Source organism: Manacus candei, unplaced genomic scaffold (assembly GCF_025592945.1).
Source record: "Manacus candei isolate 608988 ecotype Guabito, Panama unplaced genomic scaffold, ASM2559294v1 h1tg000034l, whole genome shotgun sequence".
In the NCBI taxonomy this organism is placed as follows: domain Eukaryota; kingdom Metazoa; phylum Chordata; class Aves; order Passeriformes; family Pipridae; genus Manacus; species Manacus candei.
The window spans coordinates 10,710,943-10,732,194 of record NW_026138082.1 but is presented as its reverse complement, the minus strand read 5'-3'; the positions used below and the strand labels follow the sequence as shown (position 1 = coordinate 10,732,194).

General features: G+C 38.7%; 2 protein-coding genes across 6 annotated transcripts in view; one reads left to right on the top strand and one right to left on the bottom strand.

Moving 5' to 3' along the window:
- Window positions 1-13,557, bottom strand: part of TRAPPC3L (trafficking protein particle complex subunit 3L) — a 21,092-nt gene extending 7,535 nt beyond the window's left edge. The window contains exons 1-3 of one of the 2 annotated variants that reach the window (XM_051792308.1): window positions 13,237-13,557; window positions 11,477-11,574; window positions 8,819-8,918 (exon numbers count right to left, since the gene is read on the bottom strand). In XM_051792308.1, coding sequence (XP_051648268.1) covers window positions 8,819-8,918; window positions 11,477-11,574; window positions 13,237-13,278 — 240 coding nt within the window. In that variant the 5' untranslated portion in view covers window positions 13,279-13,557. The remainder of the gene's footprint in view (window positions 1-8,818; window positions 8,919-11,476; window positions 11,575-13,236) is intronic. The other variant, XM_051792309.1, reaches the window with a different exon arrangement.
- The window catches only part of LOC127473066 (calcium homeostasis modulator protein 5-like), a 23,651-nt gene extending 2,399 nt beyond the window's left edge, over window positions 1-21,252 (top strand). The window contains exons 1-2 of one of the 4 annotated variants that reach the window (XM_051792270.1): window positions 18,052-19,035; window positions 19,800-21,252. In XM_051792270.1, coding sequence (XP_051648230.1) covers window positions 18,478-19,035; window positions 19,800-20,204 — 963 coding nt within the window. In that variant the 5' untranslated portion in view covers window positions 18,052-18,477 and the 3' untranslated portion in view covers window positions 20,205-21,252. Of the gene's footprint in view, window positions 1-1,137; window positions 7,171-18,051; window positions 19,036-19,799 lie in introns of those variants that run through there. The other 3 variants (XR_007905257.1, XM_051792271.1, XM_051792272.1) reach the window with 3 other exon arrangements.

The following is a 21,252-nucleotide window of genomic DNA, read 5'->3' as shown; positions in this document are numbered from 1 at the left end:
CTGGCATTCTCACAGAACTGGGCAAAAAGATAATTTTTAACTGGTTTTAGCATAAAAATAACTTTCCATTATAAAGGATTGATTCATCAAAGTCAAGAAAGGTTCACAATAATAGCATAGATTCCACTGAATATTCTGCTGAAAGAATTGGGGAACATTTCAAATTGGGGAACACTTTAAATTTGAGAGCATCTTCTATATTCCTGTTAGTTAATGCAACTGTTGCGTTTGAGGGGTTTTTTAATTAAAAAGAAGTCAGAAAACAATACATCTAAGTGAGCTCACAATTAAAAAGTTGATTGATCTGGGACGAAAGGTCACCCCTTTTGGTTTTGTAGTTCATCATGATTTAAAATTGTGTCTTAATACTAATTTTTGTTGGGTAATTTTATTTAACGCTTTCAGGAGATAGAAAACTTTTTACCACCTAGTGACTGATATTTTATTCTCCAGATGCACTTTTCTCTTTGTGTGGCAGAATACAGAGAGCAATTCCAGTACGCTACATGCCAGATGGTTACGGTTTTGCAATAAACTCTGATAAATATTCTCTCTAAATTACTCAGATACTACTCCTGCTCTCAGGTCTGCTCTCTTCTCTGTATAGCTCTATTCAGCCATTACATTATTTGATAGATCATTTAGACCTCTCGTAGATTTTTCTTCACATACAGTCTTCTAGTTGAGGTCTGATTTGAAATCATCTGTCTCTGAACATGCCACTGCCATTGCACTGGTCATATCTCTTCAGGGAACTGTTATCCAAGTTCCTTTTGTTATAATATGGTCTAGGGAGGCAGTAAGACTCTAGTATGAGCCAACTCTTCTAGACTGTTTCACCTTACACTGTAAAAATCAACCAGCTTTTGCCTTCCTGAGAAAAAGACACTAAAATGAGCACTTTTGAGAAGTCTCAATCTGATGGATTTCTCCTTCCCTTCAGTCCCCGTATGGATGCCCCATTAACATCAATGCCAGCACCAAATGCAAACTGGAATGAGATGCCTGCAGCAGGGTTCCAAAAGGAGTAGCAGGTCCTCCCTACAAAGTGTGGTCACTCAGTCAGACATTCGTGATTTAAGTAGCATTTTCACTTGCGTCTTTTTAACCTGAAACTCATTTCTTTTGCTTTCCCAGATTTTAGGCTGGTGTGTGATAGTTACCACAGCCCTTCTCTCCCTACTAGCCACTTGCTGTGCCAGCTGCCAGTCAAAAGTCAGTCACCTCCAGCAGATGTTCGGGAGAGTGTATGAGGGGACAGAGAAGGAGCAACTGGAGCATATTTTCCAGCTGTATGCCACCAAGCTGAGTGAGCGAAACCTCAAGTGCTTTTTTGAAAACAAGGAACCAGAACCGATTTCCCTGCCAGCTTTTCAGGCATGGGAGGATGCTTCCCAGCTTTACTCTTTCAGCAGCAGCAAACAGCATTATAGCACAATTCACAAGCTAGTCGAAGAAGGCCAGAAAGGAACCAGTGAGGAAAGGGAGACAACGCTGGACTTTGTGGAAAGAAGGGAAATACCATAAATCAATTTTCAGCTTTTTTATATCTTGCTAAAATAGCATACTTCTAGCTGGTTTCATCTCTATTTTTTTTCCCACAACAGTCTCTTTCTTCTTCATCATATTCCCTTCCAGTAATACACTTGCTCTGAAAGAATGGAATGAAATTATTTCCCTATGTCAGTGAAAAGGCTGTGGTCCTCCATGTCACCCAGGGTTCATGCTTTACTAATGTCACTGGCTGACAGCAAGAGCTGACAGCAAAAAGAGATGAATAATGACTTCTACAAGTGGGTTTTAACAATATCCCATGTAAAAGGTGTTATAGCATTCTCTATGTAAATCAAGAGACCACCACTAAGTAACATCATTTAAAGTGTGTGAATATGATAATAGAAGATGTGTGTGGCTTTCTGACAGCCCACAGAAAGTAAAGGTTTTCCTTCCAAGTCATTTCCAGGCGAATTGCAGGTACAGCCTTGTTTTAAGGCACCAGCAATCCCTCAAGACTTCTCTCTTTGGATATTTTGCCAAACATCTTCTCCATATTATCTTCTCCAACTGAGAATTTCTGTTTGTATGGGTATCAAGTTCTAGTATTGAGTGGGTTTCAGGCACTAGGTGCGGCCTGTAGTGCTATGTAACACTGTTTGTACTGGGCCTACAGCTAGTGTACAACGGAGGGCCTGGAATGAAAATTCCACTTTTCAAGACAAGAAAATATTTTTGCAGAAGACTGATTTTCATTTTTCTGAATATCTTAGAAAACTTAGTGTCGGGAGCAAGAAGAACTGGCAGGTGAGGCAACTGCATAATCAGTGCCTCTGACAAATGCGTTTCACCCCAGAGCCCTATGCTTTACCTCACCCACTAGGAATTCACCATGTGGCTCTCACACAGGATATCCATCCAGAGTATTCTCAAACATTGTATAAAAGGAGAAAAAAGTTACTTTCCCTGGGGTGTCTGGGCAGGCTTTTACGCAGCATTTTACTGCCAGTCTCTCCGAGTCTGCAAAGAATCATATTTTTGCTGTGCTTGAGTCAAGCTCTTATCTACAAACCAGGGTACTCTGCCCAGCTGTTCTCATACTCACTGTGCTTCTTTCAGCAGGTAAAAGTATCTACAGGCATATACAATTACTCTTTATGAAATAAAATCCAAGAGCTAATTCCACTGCCTGCTCAGAATTTTTTCTGTATGTTTTGAATAACCTGTGACCTTTCAGACAATGTTTAAACTACTTTTATCCCAGGTGATTCACTTAGCAACAGACTTAGAACATGTCATACACTCAAATGCTGCAGCTGAAAGCACAGATGCAACACTGTCAAAATGAAAGTCACAACAGCAGACATGTCTGACACTATGCCTGGCATATACACTGGGTTCCTCTCCTGGTATAGCATCTACCTACTTTCAGGGTATATGACCCTTCCCGTTTGTCTGGTTTTATCTTTCTTTATGAGAGCTGCTCCAACATCTTCTGTTCAGCCCCATTTCACCTCCTCCCTACATGCAAGAGGAGAGGAGACACATCCTGCTGCCTGGGCCAACCTTTCTTTTCCAAAACTGTCTTTCCACCTCCTTCCTCAGTGGTACCACAGAAAACCAAAGAAAATAGAGACGCAAAGGGGAGGACATCAAGTAGGTTAATAAGTTAATCAAGGAATATGGGAAACATGGATTGATGTAAAGATAAGGCCTCCATTGTGATATAATATCTGGGACACCGAGTCAAAAGCATAGCTGGTAGAGGGAAGGGTGGAAGGACAGAGTGATCCCACTCAAGGCTTTTGGCATACTCTTTTCCTTTGGAAAAAAGCTCAAAGCTCTGCACTTGAGAAGTCAGGGCCATATGAAACAGCTGTGCTTCCCAGCCTAATCTTCTACTGTGGAGGAACAAAACCAAGGTGCATTCTCCTCTCCTTATCCTTACCCTGCTTCATGTTTGCAGGTAATTCCTATTGAGAGTGTCTCCACCTCCAAGACAGCTGCTGAACAATTCATGCTGCAGTGTGTGCCTGGTAGAAGCCCTCACTGATCCTCATTCCCAGGGCCGTGTGACTGTTTTATCTTACAAAAATGCCTATGACCTAATGCAATTTCCATGTGGATGCTGGAATATTTCCATAAAACCAGACAAAAATAAAAGCAAGTTTGACCCTACATTTTCAACTGGAATCTGTTTTTGGCAAATTTAACCCTGTCCTTCAAGTTGCTATCGCAAAAGCTGTTTTCTATCAACATTGTCCCTAAATTCAGCAGCTACCATGGTAGCTCAGGATGAGACAAAGACTACTGTCAACACTGCCCAAAACAAACTGAAGAGAGAGAAAAAAACCCTAACAAACAAAACCAAACAGCAGAATCAACATTTTCTGCTGCAAAACTTAGATTTTTCATTAAGTCTTACGTCCATCAAAATATGAGTACACAGGAAACTTCTGCTCAGTTCTCTGTGCTCTGTCCCTCAGTTTATTTATTTCAATTCTCTTAACTCTTCTTCCACTACACATCTGCTGCTCCCTCAAACTAAAGTATTTGTTATAAGAATAAAGACGTTTTAACTGTGCTAAGCCATCATATGCTTTCAGTTTAGTTTCAGCTATACTTGGCATTACGGTATGATATATCTGACCTAATTCTATTGTTTAAAATTTCCTGTGTAAATGAGAACTTGCATACATAAAAGAAGTAGCTGGCTTGCAATGGAGCACCAAATTAGGGCAAAATCACAAAGCTATAAAGTGAAAATTGTGAAAACATCTCATCAGGAAAAATAATTGAAGCACATAGATAAGTAATTCAATGAACAGATATGAATATTTACAAAAAAACACAGGCTATGACTGGATGTTAATTACTTCAAAACTACCATTTACAGCTTCTCAGAGAGTAAAACAAAGGTCTTTTCAGTCTTTGTGACTCCAAAAGACTGGAAAGAAAAATGAATGAGCTGTTTTAAAAGTCATAGCCATAAATCTGTTTCATTTCTGTTTATGAAATGAAAGAAAAAAGAATATTTATTTAGACATGTACACAGGCTTGCCGTCGAAATTATGCCCATATAAAGCAAAATCTCTCTTTTGAAAATGATACTAGCAGCTCTATGAAATTATATATTGTTTAATGTCAAACAAGAAATCTATGCAGTCAGAATTAAATACGTACCACTGACCTTTTCCAAAGTCTCAACCAGCATTCCCTCTCTCTCAAGCAGCAAGAATAAAATTCATTAACATTTTGATGATGCTCAAACAGAGTCTAGAATTACCGAAATACTTAGGAAGCCACTAACTTATCAGTCCCTTTACATACTACTGAGGACTTTTCACTACAAAACATTGCACTCATAAGTAATGACAGAAAGTAAGTACAGACTGTTAAATAAGTGAAAACCATAATTTCAAATGGCATCATAACAAGATTAATGAAGGACCAGAATTAATCTGCTTAGAGGGGAAAAGCAGCCAAAATAATATTTCTCCTAGCACACATTTCATTATTAGTATTTTTCAGTCAGTGTTTGGTAAGGCAAGTTGCTTTACAGCAGCTGATTCCAAACTTTTCTCATAAACTTTTCTTTATTCTTTACAGTACAGCACTTCATTTTTCAGTTTACTGTCTACCACTTAGCACAGCAACCTGCTGTATGCATTTCTCTCTTACCACTAAGGTCTGGAAAAGAACATTCAACCACTTTGTAAATTCTGCTAGCTTCTGTCAGACTTTCAGACTGGCCAAGGGACCTTGTGTGGCAGCACCTTCCATGACAAGGGGAATTACATCTCTTGTCCTACAGCTCTGGGCTTGGGGGTGACATGATTGGATTACCCCATCCCTTGTTGTCCTTAGGGACCTCTCTTCAAAGAGCTGCAGAGACTTACATTTTCTGCATTCATGGGGTACTGAGCATCGACAATAAAGCCCATCTCTGCAGTCACTGCTTTTCAGCAACAGATGTATCCTTAGGTACAGCGCTGCTTAGTAGAGCAATGGAGGCTGTGAGCCAGCACTAGCTCAATGTGAACCAGAGGGTGTGGTCTGGCTGCTTCCATCTCTGGCATGCACAAACACCTCCTGGTGCTGGAGAAGGTAACACTAGGATTAGATCTAAAACCAGAAGCTGTATATTTTTTGCACGTTATTTGAATGATGTCGAGGTTCTGTGAGGAGGAATTGAAGTAAAAATTTGACTTTGTAGGATTATAGACCAAAATTATCACCTTTATCCCAAAAGTATCTACTTAGTTATACTCAGACCCAAATTCTGAATCCAGTCTTGGACATTACTTCTTCAGCTGAGCTTTGTTCTTAATACCATTCCTCAGTTGGTTTCCATTTTCTCACCCCAGTTTGCCAGTGAGAGCCAACTTTATACGGCCTATTTTATCTTTTCTTTATTCAGTCCCCAACTGTAACCATGCCAAGTCACAGGACCAACATGAGAAGTCAGTCAGCACCATGAGAACTTAGTGTAGAAGGGCTCTTCTCCAGTCCAGTATAAGGCAGCAGTAAATCCCAGGCTTTGCAGTCTGAAACAGTGATTGAAGTTTTAAGCCCTCAGTCATTGCCTTGGGTGCACCTTTCCTCCATCTTTATTCCTTAATATGGGAAGGTGGCTTTGTAGTCCTCATTTTATGTTTTTTTGTTTTGTTTTGTTTGCTTTATCTCTTTCCATTTCCTCAGGGAACACCCACAGCCTGACCTTCCAGACTTTTCCTTTATTTTGCAAAAGACTGCTGGATAACAACTATGCTTACAGGACATTTGGCTCTAAGTGCTTGAAGTACTTAACTGTCTTTATTTACTTTAACTTTGAACTGGTTCTACTCATCCTCAAACAGATTTATACCTCAGAGGACTTAGTACACCTGAGTATTTATGCACTGTCTCCTGGCTGAGAACCTACTGCTGAGGAGTTAAAGGCATTATGTAAACAGCTGAGTGATTCTGAACAGAAAAATTTAAGAGTGTATTTGCAGTTACTTGCTGGATCACTTTACATATGTTTTGTTGGTATGTGCCTCAGACAAACGTGCTTGAAGAGCATTTAAAAATGTTTTGCCAAAGAAATGTGAAAATGCTTTCCATATCACATTTTGCCTCAGAAATGCTATACTCCTACTACAAAACTCCTCTTTTAGTTTGCTAAAAATAGTCCTTTCAAGAGACTGTGTGTACTTTAAAGTTAGTTCCAATCATTCCAAGTAATCTTTTATTTCTCTTAGTAAGTATCTTTTGAAGTACAACCTGCAGAGGAATAGTGTCTTTTTCCTTACTTAGATCATTAATTTTGCACTGTATTGTGCTGTTGAATCCCCTGTACTTAAGAATGGTGGTTCAACTGTAATAGGGCATTTGTAAATAGAAACATGAAGAATAAGACCAGAAAACCAGATATCTCGCATATACATGAAAATAAAGTACCAATATCTCCTAAAGTAGAATGTAAAAGTGAACAAAAATGTGATTTTGCAGCCTGGTATCCTTCTTTTAATGAGACAGTGTATTTTAAAACAGTGATTGAAATGCTGCTTGTCTCATGGGTTTCATTCAGCTGCCCTTATTGTCTCCAATGGATCCTCTACCCCAGCTCAGCTGATCCACAGGACAAGCTTTGTTATATATCATCCTGATTTGAGACTCCAAAATAGACTTTACTGAAGTAAGAAATTTAGTTTCGACTCTTTTATGAGCTAATGGGCTCTGGCTGGCTTTTAGCACTGTCACCTGCTTCTCCTCTAAACTTTGGCAGGTCATGGTGTACATGTGTGTTTTGCACATGTGCACCTTATAGCCGTACCAGCAACAGGAAAAAGAGTTTCTTTCTCCATTTCTGTCACAGCCATCAGTTTCTCTATGATAAGCATCTTGGAATAATAATGTAACTTCTGTCTCTCCATCTGAGTCCGATGCAATGTAGGTATTTCTCACGGAGTTAATGTGAGCAGGACCACACACCATCTGGCAATATCCACACACACTTTGAACTAAGATACTCCTGTATAACTAGCACATCCTGGTGCCTTAGTTCACTACATAGAAAGTCTGCTGCTTCCCAGTTCTGTGGGTTACACATAATGATCACATAATGAGATCACACGCTGCTGATAATTCTCAAGCAATCCAAAAGTATGGCAGGCATACTTTTGCCTCCTAAAATGAGCCAATGGAAATAAATCTCTGTTCAATTAACTGATGCCCTGATCTCTCCTCTTAGAATAAATGACCACGTTGTAAATTTCTCTGGCATAAAGTGTGGTTAATTTTTGCCATTGGAAAAGGCCAGGCATATCTTCACTGGCAACACTTCATAGGTGGGAACCATAGAAGATAGAAGGGATCATTCATCATGACCTGAGCAGGTGTTAGACTGAGCTAACTCAGTATCTATGAACTACCACCTTCTTTACAGTGACTCAGCAGTCTAATGAGGCTAGATGTCTTACGAATTTCTCTTTGAGCTTCCCCAGGAATTCTGACTTGCCCATGGGGCAAAAGTAGATCTTTAGAAACCCATATATTGCCACTAAATTTCCTCCTAGATATTTCTTTTCTGACAGAAGTGTGAACAACTACTCAATAAAAGGGAAATTTCCATCAAAGAAGGTGAAAATACACACTGATTTTATGTTTTTAATTTTATTATTAGATTTGTGGGTAGTCAGGAAAATGTTCCTCTCATTTTCCTTTCTTACAGTTCTTCTTTCCTACCACTGAGATTTTCTTTTTGCAGAAAAGCCTGTGGCTTATTCTTAATATTAATTACCATTTTAAAGTTAAAAAAACACCTAAGATAATTATGGAGATGATGAGGAGAGTCAAATGGTAGAACTAAGAATATTGAAGTTTAAGATCTGTATGAGATGGTTAAGGTTTATGCTCCTAGGAAGAGAAAACAGTGAGGAAATATATGGTTTGTTAATAGCTTAAGCTGTGACAAACAAAACAAACAAAACAAACCCCCACCTCTTTATTTATTCTAATGGCAAAACGCCTCATTGGCTGCTAGAAATAGAAGAACTTTAATTTCAGCTTAGTAACTGACTTTAAGGTCAGTTTATGTCAGGGTCTGGCAGCCTCTTACAGCTGGCATCCCATTTTGTGTTATGTGTTATGGAGTTGTAGATAAGGAAAAGGCTGTATTTCATCCAGTGGAAGCATGGATGTGGCTGTGGAGTGGTTTTTGTTATGACAATCACGATACAGCAGAAAATGTAGGCAACTGTTCTGGAGTAAACTGATAGAGGAGGATAAAACTAAGACCACTGAATCTGATGAAGCTTTAGAAAATGTAAATCTCATTTACCTGTGCAATCATGTCTGCAGTTTCCGAATAACTGCGGCATTTTTTAACAGCTGAACGAGCTAAAAAGTCATCAATCAGCCTTACACCAATGCCGTATCCCCTAGAGAGGAAACAAAGAAAGTTAACATTCAAAATTGGAAGCTTCTTACCATTTCTCTAATGTGTCTCTTGTGCTTTCTTGAAAAAACAGATGCATGTTCCGTATTGGGTGGCTTTGATGATGACAGATTTTTCTGGTCTACATTCTTTTTTCTACCACATTTTGCAACACAGTGGGATTGCTGTTCCTGTAGTCATTTAAGGAATCATACTTCTTTAAGCATGATACTCCTGGCAAGGATGATATGAATTGTCTATACAATTTGTCTTTACATTGTATATACATATATATATACTTACATTTACATGTATGAATAAATTTTAGATAGTAGATACATAAGCTTAATATATAACTAACATCCACAATATACCTGATTAATACTGCTTTGTCACTAAAAAGAGGATAGGATAAAATAGCACAGTTTCCACTATTCTTCTGGGATACCCGGTGTTCTTCTCACACTGTCTCTGTAAGGAGAACAAAGCAACTGTCCCTTTGGGTCACAGCCTTCATCTCTAGGCTGGTATGGAGTTCAGCAAATCCTGGGCACACTCATTGCAGCATTCAGGTGCCAGGAGAACCCATAGGAAATGGACTCACACCTGATCTCTTTCACTTTCTCCTCTTATCTCTTCACCTCATTTTTCTCTCTTCCTCCACAATTCCCTCTTCATCTGTTTTTCTAACATGTTCTCTCCCTTCATCTAACTAGGAAAAAATCAGGAAAAAATCCAAAAGCTGCTAGTTAACATGGAGTTTCAGTACACCACCATCTTCATTTTGTATTTAAAATACTAAAATTTTTTTAAAAAATGAAATAAAAAAGGATGGAAGATAATGGATTTTGTTAATAAAAAAAATACTCATTCCTAGTTCTTACACATTAACAAAGGTCAGTAACTCCACAATGTGCGAAACAGCTGTGCTCCCAAGCATTTCCAATAAAAGGAAAGAGTTTGACACATATCTTGTGAAAGAATGCACACTCAGCTCAGAAGTGCTGTTAGGGAGTTTTTCATTTCCATTTTTTGTGGATGTTGGCAGCCTCTGTCTGTTTGTCAGAGGCCCTACATCCTCAGTGAAGCAGTCCGAACTAAATGGAGTCTCTTACAAGTTTCTGTACCACATCTTTGTCAAGAAGCCAAAAAGAAATCTGATGTCTAATGTGATGACCACAAAGTGGTTTTGGCAGTGTGAAGATTAAAATTGCAGTAGATCATGCATCTAGAAACAATGAAATATTTATCTATTGCCTAAGTATCAATAACATTGGCAAGTATGTCATGAGCAATCAGCAAGGTATGTATTGGTGATGTACAAGACTACTTAGATACTTTTCAACTTTTATGCCTCAGATTTGCAAAGTCAAATTAATAATAAATTGACAAGCAGTTGTTTGGCAACTGCACAGTGAAAAACACCCTTCTCATTATGGACTATATATGTACAGAGAGAGACAAGAATACCATCCCCACCTGTCACAAGTCTGCTGATCTACAAGGTTTCTTCCTGAAATTAGGTTGTTTTCATAATCACAGTAGAAAAGAACAGACATATTATTTTAATGAAACCTGTAATTATATCATCAAGTCCTCCTCAAAACAAAAAGATTTTATAGAATCAGCTATAATAATGAAAACACAGGCAGCAAAATCTGTCTCCACACATTCTTCCAGAAGTCTGTGCACTCTTTAGATGTATGATTTTCATCACAGCTGAATGAGAGAGGACTACAAAATAAATATCTGAGGGATGTTGTCCCTCCTAAGTTTGTTAATAAATTAGTTTTCTTTTTTCCAAATAATGATTTTTTAACTCACTCTCGTGGATAGTTATTGGACTATAGCTCATTTGCAAACTTTCAGGTTAATAGTAAAGTGGTCAGTTATTCTGTCCACTGTGATTGCTGCAAATCCATTTTGCATGTCCATTTTGGCTGAAAGCACAAGCCTTACTGTTCTGCCAAAGATCTTAGTATATCATGTTAACTAGCTCAAAAACTGTTTCTTGCTGATTTTCCATGATATCTTTATTTTTATGGCAGTAATGCCCAGGAATCTCAGTCAGGATGACAGGATCTTGTAATCACAGGATCTTCATTTTCCAAAGAGATTATCCACTTAAAAATCCATTCTCATTGACTTTTTGTGCTATCTCACTATTAAGAGACCATTGCTATATGGTCTCTTAAAGGTGAGAGGCCCATCTGCTCTTAACCCAATGAGGGGGGAAGCTGAAATGAAATACATGGATGTAGGAGATGAAATTTAGAAGTTTATATTGTTAATTAGTATAACAAAAAGATCAACAAGGAACAAGTGTAAGCTATGAAAACGATCCTGACACCATTCTTCAGAGAATTCAAAAGCTAATTGTCGATCTTAATTCACAAATTAGCATTATTTCTGTTGACAGAATATCAGACTGCATCCCTGTCATCTGTGTAATCCTAGACAGAATGCTGGAACTCATAAGATAACAAACAGAAAGCTGAGAGGTAACATATAGCTGGACAAACAGCATTATGGATAGAGCTGAACATTTCAAGCAGTACTTACATTCTATCTAAACAGGTGTTGACATCTTCATCATTTTCATAGTCCTTGCACAGCTGGGCTACCAAAGCCCCATATGTCAGTACAAAAAGTTCTCTGCTCTGCCAGGAAATCAAAAGTGAAGCAAACTAGAATTAAACTTTTCCAAATTTTTAACTGCTACTGGATTAACAGTAAGGAAGAATAACATTTGCATTAATAAAGAAACTATTGTCTATGGATGCATAATCGCTGAAATCCACAATTCATGTGTGACAGAACCTGAATTGATTGTCACTTGAGTCTGTACAAGGATTTTGCTTGTCAGAAATACCATTTCTTGGGATGCTTGCAGTTACTTTCATCAAGTGCATTCTTGCATCCTATAACTTCATGTATGTATGCTGGATTGATAAATGCTGTCAAATGCCATCGAAGAATAATGACAAACATTTAGTTGCAGGAAGAATAATAGAGGCAATGAGCTATTAATTCTTTTGCAATAGGTACAATAGTTTACAAAGGTAGGGTTGATCTGATTCAATTCCTCAGCTGATTTCTCCAAAAATAAAAAAACTAAAAAGCAGATAAAAAATTTAATGCAAAATAGTGGAAAAATACTATAATTCAACACCATTGTAACAAATAGTGACAGGATGAAAGGGACGGGTGAGGATTACAGCCCAAGGAGCATGGAGAGCAACTGAACATGCCAAAGGCCTAACTTTGCAGAGATTCTGTCTAAAGTGCTAGACTGGGATCTTAAGCTGTGGAGGAATTAATTAAAGGAAGTACTCTAGCCCTGTGGCATATGATTAGACTAGAGGGACTTTTTGTTTATAGCCTGTGGAGAAATTAGTGAATAACAATGAAAACAACAGAACAAATCACATGAAGAAAGGAAGAACAGCTTGGTGGAAAGACCTATTCCTGCTTTCCTTGCATCAAAAGCTTGGAGTTTAATATGCAGCCATTTCCTAAATTCACCTTAGTGATAACTTCTGTTTACAAAAACATTGGACACTTGGCCAAATTCTCATTAACGAGTTTTTAATGGAGTAAATGGATGTCATACAAGTTCTGTATTGTTGTATTATTATTGTTCAGCAAAAAGTCTGTGTTGTAATAAGAACAATACTTTAGAGAAACCCAAGCATATTATATCAACATAATTGTATTTATCATCCATTGGAATACTTTTTGCCCATAAACTTACATACATGAACCTAAATTATCTTATATTCTTCTGTTTCTTTGTCAGTGGAGACCTCTGTCCCCTTTTCAGAAATTACCACAACATTGCTGTAATGCCTTCTGGACCTTCTTCACTGCCTGAACTCCTGTCAGAAATTGCCATTCACCATACAGAGAGCCCTAAGGCTCTAAGTTTCCGAAGAAAGATTTGTGTGGATTTGAACCACTCAAGCACTAACAGAGATCTTCTCTCTGTGTTTCATTTACAACTGTCTAACCAAGGAGGCAAATAAACTTACCTGGCATTCCTATCTTTGACCATAAATCACCCAAAGCACTTAAACCTCTGTTTCTGAACAGATTGCAACCTCAGAAAATTTGTGCCCCTCTTTCCTAAGCCTGTTCAGAATCTCAGCAGTAGGGATAGTAGCCATGAATGCTGCCAGCCCCTCTGCTCTTGTACTGACAGACTCATCCCCATCCTTTCACTACTTTCAGACTGTTCAGAAATATGACTGCATAATATACATCAATACAGCTTATTCTTACTCCATGCACAATTTTAATCACACATTACAAAAATATCTTACTATTTTGTGGTTCTCCGGCTTTCTTCCCGGTGACCGAGACATGTTGCTTATGTAATTCCTGATGTATTCGATTGTCAGTTTATGTCTGTTCTTCCTCAAGCAGCATAGTTTTCTCTCAATCACTGTATTTCCTCTTTCTCTTCTCTAAAGTTTTCTCCTCTCTGCTCTTCTGCCTTTTGCATGAGATGTGTTTGCTGCAGTCTGTAATGCTATTGATGCTCCTCCTATCCTCTATGTGTACTGAGCCCTTTGGGAGGAATTTGACCAGCAACAGATCTGCCTCTGTCCACAACATAAATAACCACTTCATCCATGAGAATGATACACAGTGAACATTCATGAGAAGTCAAATCAGGCAGCCCCAAGACATTCACAGGTTTTTAGAGACAATAAATTAATTCTGTTGTTTCTATCAGACTTTGGTGTTTGAAGAGCTAATGAAAGCTTCCTTTCTGAAGAATAAACACACAATTGCAAGACACTGCTGCAGAAGGTAATTAAAAATTGACAATTTTCAACTTAAAGGAGCTATAGTCTCATGTCAGCTCTGACTGCTTTAGTCTGGTGAGTTGATGTCTGCCTAAGCAGGGGCAGTGTGTGTTATAAGGCACTGCTACCACCATGATTCTGCAAAGCTGGCAGGACAGATATAGAGAACTTCCAGCTTCCCAGAGTAATGAACTGTGTACCTGGCACAACTAACAGCTTGTGCAAATGGCACTTTCATTAACAATGTTCCTTGGGGGTGTTCTATCATTCTTAGCCTGTTATAGCCCCTATTTGTAAATATCCTTGCTATGAACATCCAGGCTTATTTTGCCTGTTTTCCTTTGTAGTAAATTTGGCCTATATGGTTAGCTTAGATTTGTGATAAATTTCAACTATTCTCACAGGTGAATTTAGAAATTAATCAGATAGCTGTCATTCCTTATAGGACTTACTTGCACATGTAGTCCCTCTCAGGAAAGGAAGGAATAATATATGGCCTCGTCTGAATGTCATGCTGTTACTAAATTTATATTAATTAATAGATTCAATGTTAGAGTAAAAATACATATATTTACTACTCCAGATATATGGAAAGCATTCAGATGTGATTTTTTTTTTTGCAGGTGTTTTTCTGGCCCTGTAAAATCCTACTCCATTTTATAGGTGAAACTATTGTAGGTACTTCCAACATCTAAATTTAAATAAATTTTAAAAGCCAGTCATTGCAAGTATCTAGATAGTTACTTGCATTTCTAAATTGAGTCTGCAATGGGTTGGTTTCTCCAATTGTCCCCAGCTGGCAAAAAGCATCAAATATGTCTCACATTGCAAGTCATCCCATATTCCACAAGAAAGTGTACTGCACTGTATTTTAAAAAAATTGTAAAAGATTATTATTGCCATAATTTAACTTCAGTGAGGCCATTGAAAAGCACTTAAGGCTACCCATAAATGACCACCATTTTATTTATATGGTTCTGAATATGTGGATGAATTACTTCAGCCTGCATTATTAATACTATAATAATGAAGGAACACTGTGAACCAGACAGTGCAATGTATCATAAGGACACGTCATTATTCTTTGAAAATACATATGTGCACACATGTAAATTCCCACACGAGTTCTTATACTCAAATCCCAGTTTGGCTGCTGCTTTGTCAATGTTTCTGAACAAAGCAATGCTGTTGCTGCTTCCTTGCCTGCAGAAGCATTTTCAGTGTGACCTGCTGAAACTTCTTTGGTTATAGGTTACGCCTCTCAGGAACTGTTTTCAAGAGGGTCTTTTGGGATTTTAGTGCCTACTTTCTGCTGAAACTCTCTGCAGGAACCAGAAATGTCATATAAATTTGCCTATAAAGCACAGGTAAATTCCGAAGCAAAATATGAAAGCTAAACAAAAAAATCATTAACTGGTTTCTATTCTTCCCTTAAAGCTTATTATTTTTCTCATCGGTGCTTGTCCTAATTAAAGGGAGAGGACCTTCTTCCTTAACCAAGCCAAAGAGACCATGAAAATGACTTGGCAGCCTGAATCCCACCTGTGAATTGGCAGAACATAGGACATGGACAGTGCTCCCCTCAGCTCCCAGAGGAAATCTGTCAGGCAGGCACTTTCACAGCATGCTTTCTAACATGCACAGGCAGGCTTGACATCCATGCAAAAGAGAACTCAAAATGCACCTAGAGGGGCCACAGAACATCAGCCTTTAGGCTGCTAATTTAACAATGAAAACACATGAACAGGACCAGAGAGACCAGGGTTCAGTCTCCTCCTCCTCCAAACTTCACAAGAAGCAACCTTCAGACGGAAAACAGAAGAACACTTCACTTTCTCCCTACGTTTTCCTGGCCAGTAGATTACAAAATCCTAATCTTTTTCTGATCCAATAAGTATCAAAATCCTCTCTGTGGGGAAACTAAGTGCAACTGGAAGAACGGGAAAGCTGGAAAACACAGCTTCTTTGCACCACAGTCACATCACATTACTAATAATAACTGAGATTTTGGAAGAAAGAGATGAGTGAGTTTTTAGTAGATCAGGTGGAGAAGGGGGCTGAAATCAATCTCTACCTTCTGCCATGGTTGCTTTATTTCAATAAAAAGAAAACAAGAGAATAAAACTTGTTTGCTGTGTATGGGAGGATAGGAAGGCGTAATATGTCTTCCAATAACCATGTTTAAAACAAAAAAGACAAATCATTCTCAGTTCTTAAAAAAAAAAATCAATTTTTCTCATAAGCGAGATTACTGGCAGTGAGTTCAAGCTGACAGAGCCCTGCAATATGACAAGCAAAACCATGGCTAAGGTTTACTCATGCATCCTATTTGTCTCAGATGTCAGATGTAAGCATCTCTTTGCCTCAGAGGCCAGCTGGCTGGCACCTCAGGTAGTGCTGTTTCAGATTGCATTCAGTCCTAACTCTTCTTGGGAATCAAATAAAGAGCCTAAATGTCTACTCCAGGACTCTGGGTTCCTCTGCAAACGCAAGTACTTAAAAGTCTGATGTGCCGCCCAAGCTCTTAATTGGATTCAACCCTATAATTTCTTCCATAATGGGATGACCCAGCAGGATCACTTACAGCAGAGCACGAAAGCAAGTGCCAAAGAAGTGAAAATGCAGAAGTGCAAAGTTGTAGTATTGATTGTTTAAATTACCGCATTCAACAGCCTTAGGCTGACTATGAATATTTCAGTATTGTACACCATTTCAGTTTCACATCTAATGTGTTTCTGGAGTAAACAAGTGATGCCTGGGAAAGCCTTCCTTCCTTATAAACAAGATAAGACAAGGGTTCCCAAAGAAAAGTCAGAAGCAGTCAATCAGAGATTTTAAAACAAACTGAGGCATAATGGAAGACTCGTTAAACATATCTTCAAAATAATTCTGTAATAGCCTAATGGGTTTATTTCACTGATTTTTTTTTTTCAAAATACAATGCCACTAGTACAAAAAAATAGTTGAAAACCCTGTCATACTGAAAGAAAATTAAGGTTCAAAATGGCAATGATTACACAGCACGGGGATTTTGTTGTGCTACTGCGTTGTCCAAACACCTAAACACTTAAACAACAAGCTCCAGAAAAGCTGTGGCAAAGTGCTGCTGGATGTTTCAGCATGTTTCGCTACTGTTTTTAATTTTGTGCAATGGTGCCACATTGTTTGAGAACCAGTTACTGGCAAAGACCTCTTTCACAGATGGTGAGTGGGGATGACACAAGCAGGTGTCTGCCCTAGCAGAGAACTGGAGGAACAAGGTCTTGCCTAGAGAACCAGCAAGGCACTTATAATATGACATCCATTTGTATAACAGCTGAGAGAGTGTCTCTGCTATCCAAGCAGATACCATGGGTGCTAAAACTACTGTTTCAGATAAAACTTATCATTAGCAACCCGCTATGTAAGGGGAGGGAAGAGGCTGTGCAGACACTATTATATCATACAATCAAGTCCGCACATGCTGGAGACAGAGATCTGTAATGGGAAGACAATTTTCCCCATAGACTTTCTGGCTGAATTTTGTTTTCTGTTCTTGGTAAAAATGTTTATATTACAGACAGTTGACTTCTCAGTACTTAAACAGAAGTATTTGCATAGTCAGATCAGCCTAGGTTATGCCACGTATAGAATTACTGGATAGCATGACCATAGAAAAAGTGCAATCCAGAGGAAATCATACGGAGTAAAATGTTCTAAATTTTTCAGGCCTCTACTTAAGGCTTGATTTGTGACCAATGCCCAGAGCCCAGACTATATATCTGAATATCCAGAAACCAGTTCTGGAAATGCTTAATTGAAAAATTTCTATCTCTCTCAGCCCACAGAATGGGACTGACCATACTTACAAAAAATCTTAAAACTTGTAATCACAAGTATACTATATAAATGCCAGCTGGCTTGACACTGTGTGAAGTGAATAGCAGATTATACATTACCAAAAAAACCCAAAACCCAAAAAACCCACCTTTCCAAAGGAAACCAACACTATCTGGAAAAGACATATGCCCACTTCTTGCCACCTACAGGTGAAACACTAAAATCCTCGTAGTTCAGCAGATAATTATGTCTCAGACTCCAGTTTGGAGAGCAAATTGCCCCAGAACTGACATTAAATACAAACAGCACAGGGATTCCAAATGTTGTGCCACTTATGGAATATTTTATGGGTTTATTTTAAAGTGGAAGCATTTTAAATTTTAAATACTTCATTTTTTTATTATCAGTCCAGTTGTCAAGTCTTTCTTTGTTTGTTCTTTTAGGGAGAACAGCTGAAAGGTCTCCTTTTTTCCTTTTTCTTTTGTGTCCTAGTCTCATGCCATGTTCCTGCTAATTACTGTTGATTAGCAAACAGCTTGGCAATTAATCCTGGCAAGTTAGTCATCAGTTTGATAGCACTGCAGGTCATCCAAAAGGTAGGGGGAATTTATTGTTAGTTTCAGTCAATTAGCAAGGGGCTGGCAGAGCTCACAACTGCCTAAAAGCTCAGTGTTCCAGAACTGCTGAGATAAATTACTGAATCAATTAAATCACATCAGTGGATGTCTGCAAGCATATTTAAAGCTAGCAAACAAGCTACTGAGAATTAGTGGGAGGAGAAAGACTAGCAGGAGGTTTTTTTGGTGTTGTGTTTGGTGGTGTTTTTCTTAAGCTGTTGGAGCTTGTTCTGTTCTGCCATTAACATTAGTTAAATATAGCTAAAAGTTGGTGTTGACTTAAAGCAAAATAATCTGGTAAAGAGTAAGAACTAAAATGGCTTTCCTTCCAAAGTGGTTAACTTTTCTGAAAGGCAAAGAAGTTGTTATTGCTAATGCTATAATTGCAATACTGACAATTGGTGGGCAGCAGCTTTTCTCTTTTTTCACGTTCAGCTGTCCCTGTCACGTTGGACAGAACCTTATTTATGGGCTGGCTTTCCTAGGAGTTCCTGCACTGATCCTTCTGATTGTTGGCTATGCCCTGAATAACCAGACTTGGAGGCTGGTTACAGGCAAAAGATCTCATTTTGAGAAGGTGACTATGTCAAACCGGTTCCTGAAATGCAAATTGATCTGCTTTGTCCTGTGTAGCATCACTGGGAGAGCACTGGTTGCTCCAGTAACATGGCTAGCAGTCACCCTGATAAATGGCTCCTATTATGTCTGTGCTGTGAGTGAGTATGTCCCCACGTATTATTATGGAGCTAATCCTAATGTTACTGCTAGTGAACACAGAAGGATACTGGCTACATTTCCATGCAGTCAGTTAGTTCCACCAGAGATGACCCGGGCAAGAGATGAAGTGATTCTCCTACTCCGATACCAGTCGCAAGTGAGTAACTCATCTTGTTTCTGTTGCCTCTGAACCTAATGATGAGAGGTAGAGTTAATTCAGCAGGCAAAGTGTTAGGATAGAAAAAGATCAGTGCCTTGTGTCCTGAGTGCGAAATCTCTGTGTGTTTTGACGCCTCCTTTTTTTTCTTCTAAGTGGAACTGAATTTTAGGTATATAAATTACTGTGTCTCATTGTCCCACTTGTTACCTGCTATGAGAGGATATATTCTTCCTTGTGTAGTATCCTGAAAAGTACTATCAAGTAAAACAAATGAAAGTCAAAGAGCCAGGGAGGGTATGAAGTTTCTTCATTAAAGCATAAGAAATGTGTGGCTAAGGGGCTCAGGCTATGGGAGTTTCATGGGAACCAAGATCAGACTCGATTCTAAAAGTTTACATACTGGGTAAATAATGGGGTGAACATAAAGTTGACACTTCAGAGAAAACTGGTTTTAAACAGGCCATAAGGTAATACAGTCTAGAAGTTATGTGGCTTCTCTTCTAACAACAACAGCTGTTAGAGCAATACACTTAAAGTTATATAACAGAACTTCCTTAAACTTCACAAGAACAAGTGACTTTACTACACAGCTGCCTCCAGTAGGCAAAGACTGTGTTTGGTGGCAACAGACTTCTTCCAGGCTTATACCTTGTTGACATTATTATTTAGGAAAAGCAAGTAAAGATCACATGGATTTTCTGGTGCTCAGAAGTTACCACTGTATTTTCAGCTGTAACAGTTCTTTTCTTTTTCTTTGTAAGGTGGCTGGCTGGCTTCTGATTGCTGTGGTAGTCATCACTGTCTTCCTGTCTTACTGCCTGGCAAGCTGTTTCTCCCCGCTCAGCTTTCTACATCTCAGATACTGGAGCAGCTATGTCCACAATGAGCAGGAGCTCTTTGATGAGGCAACGGAGCAGCACTCCAGGCTCTACGCCATGCAGCATGTAAGGAAGTTTTTTGGCTTTGTCCCAGGAAGTGAAAATGTAAAGGAAATTCGCATCCCATCTCTCAGAGAGTGGCAAGCCATTTCTGGACTGGCCTTTCTAAAACAAGTGGATGAGGAGCACTATGATTATAGTCTCCTCCATGACTGGGCACTCAAGGAACGTGCAAATGGAAAATACTTGAAGACTGATGAGGACCCTTTGATCAAAACACAGCTCTGAGGATCCAAGCCACCACACCACCTTGCAGAAATGCAGGACCCTGTCTAGCTCTGTATCAGACCTGAGCTGCTCTGGAACTTTCCAATGCATTATTACATTGATATATAAAGTATGTGAGCAAGTACATCTTGTTAATGTGGTCCTTCAGCACACACTTACAGATGCCTTTACTGATGGCATCTGACTCCTATGGGATGTGATTTATGTCTAGATTAGGGTGGGCTGTTTCAAGCTGCAGCTCTCTGCTTTCTAATAGTTATGCTAAACAGATAAATATGTACTGGGAAAGTTATTTGCAAATGCTTTTTTAAAAATTTTTTTCTTCCCATTAAAAAGATTTTTAATAGCTTTGACTGGATCCTCTGAGTTAGTGCATTCTGTATAGAGCAAAAGCAGCAATTCAGCTTTTTTCTTAGTGAGCCCTAGCAGAAATAACTTATGTCTCCTCTTCCATTTTTTTTTGTATTGTATGAATAAACTACACTGAGCTAACTAACTACAAGCTAAGTCTGTGGCTACAGGAGCACAGAAGAAACATAGGGGAAATCTTATTGTCAAAGGCTGAGTCTAGATACAATGATGAGAGAACTTTCAATTCTGGTAAGGAGAGAAAATTCCCACTGAGGCAGAGGATGGAGGTGTCTAACATGGAGCAGCAAACACTTGGCATTTGGTAGACTGAGTTGAAAGGTGTTCTGGCTGAAAGCAGTAGCAAGATCAGTCTCATTTTTAGAAACACTTCAAAATCTCTAAGGTGTTTATGTGCTTGCCCACTGTACAAATAGCAAATCAGGATAGGAAAAAAAATCTCCCTTTGTGCAGTAAGGTTTGCTTTGCCTGCAAAGATCTTGTAATTTAGACATTCCACTGGGCCCATGAATGTTATTGTGATTAAAAATTACTGAATTTAGTGAAAGAAGGATTAATGATGTTTTTGTGTTAATTCAGTGTGGTATGATGTGATGTTACTCATCTCCTCTCTAACTCCTTGTGCAAATGTTTCTAACTCTAAAAGGGGTTGGGGGGAAATGCATACCATAATTTTTCT